This window comes from Seriola dumerili, unplaced genomic scaffold (genome assembly GCF_002260705.1).
Source record: "Seriola dumerili isolate Sdu_G_001 unplaced genomic scaffold, Sdu_1.0 BDQW01001898.1, whole genome shotgun sequence".
In the NCBI taxonomy this organism is placed as follows: Eukaryota; Metazoa; Chordata; class Actinopteri; order Carangiformes; family Carangidae; genus Seriola; species Seriola dumerili.
In genome coordinates, this window is record NW_019176153.1 from 23851 (window position 1) to 36350 (window position 12500).

Here is a 12500-nt window from a genome sequence, read left to right on the forward strand (position 1 = left end):
GCAGAGGCTCCAGGCGCAGCAGCTTGATGTTAGAGCGCCGCTCCCCGCCGCGCCGCAGCAGGTGGTCGGCTGCGACAGTGGCAACTTTGGTGTACGGGTTCTCCATCCACGCTGGGTGAGTGGGCGTGGCCTCGTCACTGTCAGACTGGTAGTAATACAAGTTGAAGGTTTCTTTACAGTGACGCTGGTTCAGACCAGAGCACTCCATCATGGTGAAGCTGGAGGAACACGATCAATACAGGATCAATACAGGACCAATGATAACCATTGATCACTGATCAATACGTTCATCCATGATGATGTCAGAAACATTTTCACTAAATCTGAATCCAACCACCAACCGGATCTCGACGTAGAGGATGGTCGCCGCCCTCCGAGGGATCCAGCGAGTCCTCAGCCAATAGGAAGATGGACTGTTGGGCGTGCAGATCTGATAGGTCCGTACGCTGTTAGACTCATCGTCCAATCCGCTCACCTCCTCCCACTGCAAACAGGAAGGGAGGGAAACTGAGTGGGTATGGATTAGCATTCTTCATTGACATCAATGATAAATGTTAGCTGAGAGCTAACTGTCCGTCAATGTGTGCCTGTACCTCGGGGTCATCAGCAGGATGGTTCGTCCACCGGAGGTCCGACGTCTCCAACTTGGTGTTCATCAACACCTCTGAAAGACAGACAGGTAGATTCAGACAGACAGGTGGAGTCAGACAGGAAGTCAAGAAGATACAGAAAACGAATTAGTAAATATGGCGTCAGGGCATTTCCAGTCTGGTTCCACTCTTTAAGCTAAGCTAAACACGTTCTGCATCTATAATACTCAAGTCCTCTCCAACTTCCTAAAGATCCTCCACAACCACCACTAGAACCTTGTCAAGAACATCTGAAACCCCCTGAAGGATCTGTGGAACCTCTTCAAGGTTCCTCCAGATCGTCTTTAAGGAACATTTAAACTTTCAACCTACTCAGAGAACCCTAGAACTTCACCGATGGCCTTGACAATTTGCACAAGGTTCTCTACAACCTGTGGAACCTCCTATAGGCTCATTGCAACGTTCTCTAAAAGCCCTTCAATAAGAGAAGAACCTTTAAAACATCGACAAGAACCCTCTCAAGAGCTACATGGCTCCTGTTCAAGAATCTCTACAAAATCCTCAAGAACCATTGGATCCTTCTCAGGAACCTCTGAAATCTCCTAAAGAACCATTAGAACCTCTTCTGGACCCTGTGAGTTCTCCTCAGTGACATCTGGATCTGTGGAACCTGTTCTTGGTTCTCTACATCGTCCTCAAAGCTGTTGGACTGTTCCTTTAAACTCATGGGACTTTTGATGTTTTTAGTCTTTAAGTTTGATGGTGAATTTAATTCATTTAATGATAATAAACATTTTTAATGTGAAGCCGAAGATGACACACACACACACACACACACGTCATGAAGAGAAACTAAAACCACAGTCGATACTAAAGGGGGGACAGGTGAAGAAGACCAGGCTTAACCCACGCCCCCCTCCTCCCAACCCTCACACACACACACACATGAATTACTACTGCATATCTGTAATATCAGCCATGAATAATGTTCTGTAATCAGTGCTGGAGAAGGGAGGCTAAGACGGCTTAACCCTGACACACACTGACACACACATACACACTGACACACACTGACACACTGACATGCTGAGACACATACACATACACACTGACACGCTGAGACACATACACATACACACCGACATGCTGAGACACACACTGACACACACATACACACTGACACACACTGACACACTGACATGCTGAGACACATACACATACACACTGACACGCTGAGACACATACACATACACACCGACACGCTGAGACACACACTGACACACACATACACACTGACACGCTGAGACACACACATACACACTGACACGCTGAGACACACACACATACACACTGACACACACATTGAGATACACACACACACACTGACACTCACTGACAGTGAGATCTGTATGTTTCTCCTCCTCAGAGCTTCACACCAACACTGACTGATTTACAGACAATGTGAGAACATTTCTACGTCTCCATCAGTTCATGATATTCATTGGATGTTGATCTGAGTCTGGTCCAGTTTAGTTCAGTCTGGTTCTGGTCCAGATGATACTGTGGTCTCTCAGACCTGTTGGTCTTGTTGTAGTTCTGTGTCTCTCTGATCCAGTCGGGGCAGATCTTGGTGTCTGATCCACATTTCTGTGTTTTCACAGGAATGACTCATGTTTATGTTCAGCCACAGACCAGGAGAACCCTGCAGAGCCCGGAGAACCCTGCAGAGCCCGGAGAACCCTGCAGAGCCTGGAGAACCCTGCAGAGCCTCGGTTCTGCCTCAGCACAGTGGGAACATACAGAACAGTGTGGTCTGTGTGGTCTCACACACTCACAGTGAATTACAGAGACGCTTCATTCCTCGGTTGCTGCAGAGCGGAACCATCAAATGGCTGCTTTCCCTTTCTCTACACTGTAATTACACACACACATACACACACACACACACGGAGAACACACACACACTGACTCTTTAATTCTCCTTGTCAGTTAATTAAAATGAGAAGTGACTGAAGCAATTAGAGGAAATGAACGAGAGGGTAAGGAAATACTGTGTGTGTGTGTGTGTGTGTGTGCGTGTATGTTTCACACTCCTACAGATTATTAATCCAGTTGAAGAGAGTTGATAAAGTGTAACTGACATGAATTCTTAATGTACACACACTGCAACTGTGTGTGTGTGTGTGTGTGTGTCATGTCATGTGATCAGAGCCGCTGTAATTCTGACTGGAGCAACAAGTGTCTCATGAGAAGGTTGAACAGACTCAGTGAAACTCAGTGTTTTTACTGATCACCTCCCGACTGCCATGACTGTCGTTACGGTGATGTGTGTTGTTGCCATGGTGATGTGTGTCATTGTCATGGTGACGTGTCGTTGTTTGAGGTGCACGATTCGAGTCAAAATCCCTGGTAACAGATCAAATATATACACCTGTGTGTATAAATATATACAGTGTATATACATATATGATGTGAAAGGTGTAGAGCTGTTTGTTTGAGGGCCTGGAGCTCACCTAGGACGTGTTGTGTCTCGTTTCTAAGGTGATGTAACCACTGTTGCTACGGCGACAGGTTCACATAGATCAGTCAACTCTGATCACATGATCAGATGCTAGACTGACTTCATGAACAGTTTGATTAGAATATAACGCAGCATCAGACAAACATCCAGCTCAGTGACATCAGACCAGACCATGGCTGTAGCAGGTTGTAGTTAGCTTAGCATTAGGTAGCAGGTGAGTGAACACAAATCGTTTGTGTTTGAATGATTTCAGTAACTGACTCGTGTCGAGCAAGTGAAGCTGAAAACGTAGCTAAGCTAACAGGCTAGGCTAAGCTAGCTCTCTGTCATGTTCCTGTGTAAAAGCACCACAGATGAAGAAACTGAAGAGTGATGGACGAGTGAAAGTCTGTTTTCACTAATGAACCATTTGATTCTCTGAGCAGCTACGACGCTAACAGCAGCTACCGCCATCTTTTAAGGTGGAATGATCTTTTCTGTGTTACTCATTTGGAAATCAATCAATACACCTTAAATGTCGACATGACAACTCTGACCGAGTTTTTATCAGCTCTACGTATATTTATAGTATACCTGTATATTACGCTGATGTGTGTGTGGTTGTGTTATGAGGAAACAGGATATGAGCTCGTGGTCTCAGACCCACTGTCACACTAACGTGTAGAGAGAGAGAGAGAGAGTGAATGAGACTCGACCACAGAGGGTTTTCCAAACATGAAGGGAAATACAGAGTTTATATATAAACACACACACACGCTTCCAATCAGCATCTCAGCCTGAGCCAATTAAACCCTGTGTGTGTGTGTGTTCGTGTGTGCGCGTGTGTGTGTGTGGGGTTTATATGCATATAGACTGTAAACTACACATACACACACACACATACAGGGCGAGTGTCTTGTATAAACATCCCGCCACTGTTGTCATGGTAATTTCCTCGTCCTCGTCATGCACTCTTATCACCAGATACACTGTTTATAGTGTGTTGTGTGTGTGTGTGTGTGTGTGTGTGTGTGTGTGTGTGTGTGTGTGTGTGTGTGTGTGTGTGTGTGTGTGTGTGTGTGTGGTCTCATGCTGGGACTTGCTCTCTCATAAACCTGATTATCTGGCAGCTCCTCACATTTTCATTCTTCTCCTCTTTTTTCTTTCTTGTTATTTTTCCTCTTGAATCAGAGAAAACCTTTAAAACCTCTGGACCCAGACCCTGACCAGGGTCAAAGAGACTGGCTCAGACTGAAATAAAACATCTACTATCTCATCCTAATGTGTGTGTGTGTGTGTGTGTGTGTGTGTGTGTGTGTGTGTGTGTGTGTGTGTGTGTGTGTGTGTGTGTGTGTTAAACCTCCAAAGGGCCAATCAACAGATTAAAGATTAAACCAACCTGCACTTAACATGCAAATCCCTCACACTCAGTCAGAAGTTAAATCCAGCGTCTTTAAAGGGATTTGTGGAGGGAAAAGAAAGGGGGGGGGGGTAGGTTTGTGTGGCTTTAGGGTTAAAATCAGAACAACAGAACAAAGAGAGAGAGAGAGCAGATGGAGACACACCCACAGAGACTGATGTGAATGTGTTTTATCATTAGGGTGAAACTAACCTCAGCTCTGTCTTTAACATGTCAGTCATTGTTACCATGGAAACCAACCAGAATTCTGATTCATCAATTAGTCAACTGATAGAAAATCAATTGACAACTATTTTATTACCTGCTGGAAACTGATGAAAACTGGTAAAAAAAAAAACTGACGGAAACTGATGGAAACTGACGGAAACTGACCAACCCACACACACCTGCTACAGGTTCATCTGGATCCAGGACGGAGTCTGAAGGTCTAATGTGGTTCAGGTCCAGCACAACAACAGGTCCCGCCTCTGTTCCAGTTCTGAACCAGGATCTGGGAGGATCAGTTTTCTTATCTAGGTTCAGAGCTGAGCTTTTGTTTTCCTTCCTCACTACTTCTTCTTTTCTTCATGGCTCGGCCCCCCCCTTTCTTCTTCTTCTGTCTATAACAGTTTGTTTCACAGACTCATGGACCAGAGTCCACGTCATTTTCTGTCTAATTATCAACATCTCAGTCAGTGTCTCTCCACCCCCCTCCCTCTCTGTGATTGATGTGTTAGCTCACTTCACCCCACACACACACACACACACACACAGACGCACACACACAGACACACAGACACACACACACAGAGTAGCTTTCAGATAAACTGATTGATTTCTGATCATCAGCCAATCATTGATTTGTGTCTGTTTTCTGAACTAATAAAGTTTTCAGTCGGCTGTGGAAGAACACTGTTATTTTTATTATTTTTTACATTATATATTTAATTTTAACTATTTAGATATTATATATTATTTCATTTATTTATCCAATTTTTTAAATTTAATTTTAAATTTTTAAAAAATTTTTAACAGTTTTTCCATTGAATTGTATTTAAAAGTTCAATAAATTCACTGTTAAAAAGACAAAGTTTTGTTGGTGTGATCATGTTCATTGATCACAATAATCCTGATTATGATTTTTACCATAATGGAGCAGTTCTATCTGATATGAGAGAACGTCTGTGAGATGTTTCACACAGAAGAACCAGTGGAGAACCCAGTTCAGCCTATTAGAACATCAGAACATACAGAGGAGATCAGTTCTGGTCCTGAAGAGTCCGACACTGATGAAAAACCAAAGTCCTGATTGTAACTGGGCTCTTGAAGCATCAACTGGTTCCTGGAGCTTCTCCAGTGTTGTGGTTCTGTGAGGAACCTCCAGGACCGCCTGAGGGGTTGTCCACCTGCAGAGTTATGGGTTCTAACAGAACCACACTGGGTTCTCTAATGGACTGTTCATTCCTGAGCTTTTTACTTCCTGTTTTCATTTGTTTTTTAACTACATTAAAAAACCTGAAAACACGTCAGACGGTGACGTCACTTGCTGGTCCCAGTGAACCGCAGGAGTCCGGTCCAGTACAGGAGGAGTGTGACGTAACTTATTGAAGTCTCACAACTACACATATTGATGTTTCACTGTTCAGATGAATTGATTATTAATGGAAATGTTCGGCTGATTAATCAATAACGTAAACGATCAGTGGCTGCAGATCTTTGCATTGTATTTACAAAGTATTGATGAGTTCAAACTGTCTCTTACCTTCCTCGGCCCCGCAGCAGCTGAGCAGGAGCAGCGGGAGGAGGAGCAGCAGCAGCCCGCAGGAGGAGGCCCGTCCCGGGGCCGCGGGGGCCCGCAGTCCCCTCCGACCCTCCATCCCAGCCTGTGCGATAAAGTCCAGACCCGGTCAGACCCGCGCCACGCTCACTCGGCGCGACACTCCACAGCCGATCAGACCTATCGATCACCGATCACTGACCGTCAGCTGGGCTGGCTCTCAGCTGGCCGCGCGCGCCTCATTGAAGCCCAAAAAGTAAAACAAAGAAGTAAAAATCCAAACCGGACTCGGTCCTCAGTTATTGATCCGTGTGGCGTAGAAATCAGAAAATCCTCCTGCTGGAGCAGAAACTTTCCAAGATGGACGCCTCAGAACCCGAGACTCCACAAAACTTCACAAACACATTAAAAGAGAGGAGTCCCGAAGTTTTCCTGTAACTTCCCTCCTCTCTCTGACCCTCCTTCACCCCTCCATTCCTACTCTTCTCTTCCCTCTGTTCTGTTCCTCCAGGAGAGAGCGGCGGGGCGCGGCTGCCTCCGACACCGGGACAGAAGTTCTGAGAGGCCGCCTGGCAAGCGGAGAGGGGTCGGTGAAGCGACTGGAGGGGTGAGGTACTTAACACACAAACACACACACACACACACACACACACACACACACACACACACACACACACAGGGTGAATACAGACACAAACACAAAGAGCGGGTAGCTGGTGACCAGTCAGAGCTCCGTGTGTGTCCCAGTGTTCCCAGTTAGTTTCTGTTCTCCCAGTGAAAACATCCAGAACCGAATAGCGGCGGAAAGTTCGGACAAAAGCAGCCGGACACAAGTTTTCTGTCTCCGCTGAGACCACGCCCCCAGACTCCTCTTACATGGTCTGTGATTGGCTAAGCGGTCTGTCAGTCATCGGAGGGGGCGGGCTCTAGTGCTGATTGACAGACTGAAGGAGACCGTCTTTCGCTCTCTGCCTGTCTGTCTGAAAAAAAACAGTACAATGAAAAAATGGAAAAACTTATTTATATTATATTATAATTTATTATATCATTTAATTTTATTATTTGATATATCATTATTTGATTTTATATTATTATATTATAAATCAAACTAAACCGTAATTAAATCGTCTATCATTGCTTCTTTTACCTGCACATTAGTGAATTATAATTAGACTGTTACACTAGTTTTATTGTACAACTTATTCTGCTGAAAACTCACTTGGCAATTCACTCTCACTAAAGTTTATTCCTCTTTTGTTTTTTTGTGTGTGTGTGTGTGTGTGTGTGTGTGTGTGTGTGTGTGTGTGTGTGTGTGTGTGTGTGTGTGTGTGTGTGTGTGTGTGTGTCAGCAGGGTGGAGCTCTGTAATGATGTTGAGCTGATGCTGTCGCTCTGACAAGGATTTTTACTGATTGTTTTTTTTTTTAAATAAAATGTCAGAAAACAAGAAAAAAAGTCTTATATTTTCCCAGAATTCAGTGTGACGTCAAACAAAGAAATAAAACCTTCAACAGGATTAAAGCAGGTTTAGATTTCACACCTGAAGCTCCATTCAAACCAGGTGAGACTGGGCGAGAGACATTATGTCAGTATACAGAGAGAGAGAGAGACAATGATGTCACATGTCTGTCAGATGAAAGGTGGAAAGCATCGTGCGACCGTCACCTCTCTCTGTGAGAGGATAAAAGACCAGGGTCAGGTATCACCCCCACCTCTCCTCCCCCCTCCCCCCTGTGACTCTGTCTTTTCTCTGAGGTGTCAACGAGCCGGGAGAACAATACACTACAGGAGTACAGGAAGGGGGGAGGAGGGGGGAGGAGGTAAGACTGAGGAGAGAGGACAGGAGACAAAGAGGGAGAAAGAGATAGAGGAATAAGGAAGTTAGGAGGAGGGAGGAAAGGGGGTGAGGAAGGAGGAAGTAAAACAAGAAAGACAGAAAAAAAGGAGAAGGATGGAAGGAGAAAATAAAGGAGGGAAAGAGAGAGAGGGAGGAAAGGAAGGAAGGAGGAGAAAAATGAGGGAAGGAAAGAGGAGGACAGAAGGAGAAATAAATAAATATGAGGTCAGTAAAATGGAGGGAACGGAGGAGAGATGGATTGTGGGAAACTGTCATCTGTCTGTCATACTCTGAAGCGAGAACGACAGGAAAAGAAGTTTGACTGACAGGTGATAGACCCGCCTCCAAGCAGAGCTGAAACAGGAGGGAAAGAAAAGACAGAAACAAAGAGGAGAGAGGACGAGTCTGTTTCCACATCTGTTCATTTATTAACTGATGAACGAATCTGTTCGTTCGTCTGTTGTCAATAAAGATTCAAAGACAAAACAGGACAAGTCCATCTCCCCTCCCTCCAGTAACACCTGAGTGTCGATCGTCCCTGTGTGACCTCTCCTCCTCTGCTCAGTCGACACCTCTGTGTAAACATCCCTCCCTCCCTCCCTCCTTGTTCTTTCTTCTTCTCTTGTTCTGATTCAAACCAGTCTGAACCTCCACAACCACCTTTCAAGTCTCTTCAAGGACCCTGTTAGAGGACCCTGGAACCCATCAGGAGTTTCCACAAGTTATGACCTTTTCACCTCTGTCTTCTTCTGAGGATGATGGAGAGTGAGACAGGCAGACAGACAGGCGCCTGTCTCTGGTCAGCAGGGACATGTGGACAAAACAATGAGGAGGAAACATGAAAATAACGAGATGAGTCACTGAACCTTCAGTCAGTGTTTGTGGGTCAGATCTGGATCTGTCTCCACCTGCTGGACGGACACACACACACACACACACACACCCTCTCTCTATATTGATCTCTAGTGTCCGAACCTCAGAGCTGATGTTTTATATCATTTATATTTATTGTGGATCAGCGTCATTAAACGTCGGATCGACTCTCGTCTTCATCGTGTGGAACTTTATTTAAACGTCCTCTCAGGATGTGCGGTGGCAGAGACAGGAAACAGACCCCTCCCCTCCGGGCTGTCGGCACGGTGACCCCGGGACAATAAAGGTTAAAACAGGAAGGAGCAGCTCCTGTTGAGCTGCCGCAGAGACGAGGGGCAGGCGCCATGTTTACAGCTGAGAGACGTCAATGTTGCTTCACCGTCCACGTCTCAACGTCTCCACGACGACTTGTTTGTTATCGACATGAGATCAATGAGGCCACCGGATCTGATCAATAATCAATGTGTCTCAGGCTGATCAGAAACAAAACCAGCCAATCAGACGACTTCCTGTTTCTGTGACAACAACAGAGACAGAGTCAAACTTTCAAACCTTTATTGACAACAAAATGGACAAGTTAACACAGCTGTGTGTGTGTGTGTGTGTGTGTGTTCAGTGTGTGGAGAATTTTGGCAGCTGGTTTCCCAGTATGACTCTTCGCTCCACTCCCTCCTCTGAGATGGTCGCCAGTCTGACCACGCCCCCGCTGGAGCCATCCCTCTCCATCGCCAGAGACAGAGCTGAGCCACAGACAGGTGAGACACAGACAGGTCATTTACTCCAGTTTCTGCACTTAAACACTTGCAGATGGGAGTCTGTAGTCCTGTGGTGGACTCCAGCTCCCAGCATGCCTTGCAGCAGCATCATGTACCTGTAGCAGTGAGCTCCAGACACTGGTCTTTGCCCAGTCCTGGTTTGTAGTTGGAGTCCATGAAGCCGTAGATGTAGGTGCTGCCGCTGCCGCCCACCGACACCGGCTGCCTCACCAGCATCCCACCAATAGGAACACAGTACACCTGAGACACAGACAGGTGACACAGAGACAGGTGAGCAGGAGACGTCCGGGAGGAAAAGTTAGTGATTAATCAATGAATCGATCAGTCCATCACAAGAAAACTGCTTTTTCATTTTCAGGCTAAATTAGAAAATGTCAGAGATCGCTGTGTGTGGGTCGCATGACATCACGTGACATCACATGACATCACGAATAAATATCCAGCAGATGAAATATGATGTTTAAACCTTCTCAGATTTGAATCTCTTTGAAGGAAACTGAATTCAGAGACTTGACGACAGATGAAGTTACAGCTCCATCTAGTGTCCACAGAGACGACACCTACTTTAAACACGTGTGTGTGTGTGTGCGTGTGCGTGTGCGTGCACACTACCTGCCCCCCCTTCCTGCGGTCCCAGCCTGCCACCAGGATCCCAGCAGTCAGCTCCTCTCTGTAGCGGTAGCAGCTCGCTTTGAACAGATTGGCAGCCGTCTCCACCAGCGGGGGCTCGTCCAGCTCGATGCTGGGGGGCGGGACCACACGCACACATTAACCACATCTGACAGGACACAAAGGTTGTCAATCAAACCGAGCGGTGTGTGTGTTACCTGTGGAAGCCCAGCTGGTAGGCGACGACGTCAGCGATGGCCTGAGTGTCAGCAGCTGATCCAGACCTACAACAGTCACAGCGTTCAACACAGAACACTCTGGGTTCTAAAGGGTTCTTACTACTACTACTAATAACTCTCAGGTTCCTAAAAGGTTCCTTGGTTCTATAAAAAGTTCTGGTTTTATACTTTGGATTTCTGGACTTCCTACAACAAGATGTTCTCAGTAAAGTCTTTAACGTTTCTTTAAAAGGTTCTGGGGTTCCTCAGAACCCTAGAACCTTCATAGAAAACCCAGAATATGTTCGAACTGTTGAGAGGTTCTTACCTGCAATGTTCAAAGTTCACATTAGAGTTCTGGGCTTTCTAAAATGGGTTCTTGAGCTAGTCTTAAAGGTGTTCTTTACAAATGTTCTTGGGTTCTTAAGAGGTGTTAAATCCTACAAAGCTCCTGTGAAGGAGTTCTGGATTCCAACAAGTTCCTAGTAAAGTACCCCTGCTAGAAAAGGTTCTGGGGTTCCTCGTGGAGTTCCTGGGTTCTTCAGAAGTTCCCATTAGAGTATCGCTGAGTTCCTAAATGTCTGCTGTAAAGTATTAACCATGTTCTGTAGAAAGGTTCTAGGTTCTCAGCCTGACCTGTTCTACATTTCTGGTTCTACAAGCTGATCACGGTGACAATGATGCGTCGTTATATAATCCACCAAACAAGAGTTTAACAATAAACTGACCTGCAGCAGAAGATCCGGTCGTGGATCGGAGTCAGTTTGTCTGTGACTCTGTTGGCGATGTAAGCTCTGACAGACAGACAGGCAGAGAGAGGGAGATAGACAGAGAGGGAGATAGACAGAGAGAGAGACAGACAGGTAGGTTTCACTGAGTGTTTACCACACACACAATAATGATCAATCATACAGACACTTTGTTTTTCTTACCCTGTGGTGGTGCGAGAGTCTGCACCGATCACCACTCCTCCATCATACTCCACCGCCATGATGGTGGTCTGACAGACAGACAGGTAGACAGACAGACAGTTATATTATCAGGTAATATGACAACACACACACTGACACATTATAAACTCACTTTAACATCTTTATTTATTGAGATCAACGTGACGTTTTTAAGACTTTTAAACTGTGTAAATGATCCTGCTTGTTTATCTCTGTCTGTGTATTTTATCCATAATGACTGTCACTGTAACATTACATTTACAGTAGTAGCTCAGTACATTAACTCCAGTATTAACGTGAGGTACTTCTACACGTTGTGATACTTAAACTTCTGCTTCAGCACATTACAGAGGGAATATTTTAGTTTTCACTGAGCTACTTTTATTTTTGGCTCAGGTACTTAAACCAAGTTCAGCGCCACTTTTAATCTGTACATTTAACACAGATGAGGCCCGAATTCACCCTGATGTACATGACAGTTAACTCGTGGCACAACTGGCTTATTTTAAACATGCGTCCATTATCGGACAGGTCATTATTTCTAAAACAAACGGCATAGCAGCGTCCGAGAATGGAGCTATGAGCATTAGCAACAATTAGCTCATCCCGCTTCATCACTGAGATTGAACTCTATCTCTTTAATATTACGGCTTCAGTTTCAGGCTCTCCTCCGAGACTGTTCAGCTCAGTCCGGCTCGGCTCGGCTCGGCTCTGTCTCCTTTCAGTCCGAACTTTAACAGTGAACCGGAGTTAGCGTTAGTCGCCGTTAGCTGCTGCAGAACTGCTGTCTCATTCAGCCGCTGTTTGCTGTTTAAAAACTCTCCTCCGGGACAGACCCCGGTCAGGTTCGGTCCGCTCCGGTTCCCCAGTCTGTGTACTCACCCCGGTGCTGACTTCCTGGGTGGTCCAATCTGGCACCAGGTCGTTTTTAGAAGAAATTCTCTGCCCGAAGTATGGCATCATTGTTGCTGT

At 45.6% G+C, this 12500-nt stretch overlaps 2 protein-coding genes across 3 annotated transcripts in view; both read right to left on the reverse strand.

Moving 5' to 3' along the window:
* Positions 1-6873, reverse strand: part of LOC111239147 (ephrin type-B receptor 4-like) — a 24535-nt gene extending 17662 nt beyond the window's left edge. For both annotated transcript variants that reach the window (XM_022768951.1, XM_022768950.1), the window contains exons 1-4: positions 6252-6873; positions 594-664; positions 342-484; positions 1-218 (exon numbers count right to left, since the gene is read on the reverse strand). The exon at positions 1-218 is cut by the window's left edge and continues 146 nt beyond it. In XM_022768951.1, coding sequence (XP_022624672.1) covers positions 1-218; positions 342-484; positions 594-664; positions 6252-6366 — 547 coding nt within the window. In that variant the 5' untranslated portion in view covers positions 6367-6873. The remainder of the gene's footprint in view (positions 219-341; positions 485-593; positions 665-6251) is intronic.
* Positions 6874-9513: 2640 nt separating this feature from the next.
* Positions 9514-12500, reverse strand: part of LOC111239148 (proteasome subunit beta type-6-like) — a 3022-nt gene continuing 35 nt past the window's right edge. The window contains exons 1-7 of the mRNA XM_022768954.1: positions 12411-12500; positions 11511-11578; positions 11307-11372; positions 10579-10644; positions 10364-10493; positions 9847-9991; positions 9514-9715 (exon numbers count right to left, since the gene is read on the reverse strand). The exon at positions 12411-12500 is cut by the window's right edge and continues 35 nt beyond it. Of these exons, the coding sequence (XP_022624675.1) occupies positions 9588-9715; positions 9847-9991; positions 10364-10493; positions 10579-10644; positions 11307-11372; positions 11511-11578; positions 12411-12500 (693 nt within the window). The 3' untranslated portion in view covers positions 9514-9587. The remainder of the gene's footprint in view (positions 9716-9846; positions 9992-10363; positions 10494-10578; positions 10645-11306; positions 11373-11510; positions 11579-12410) is intronic.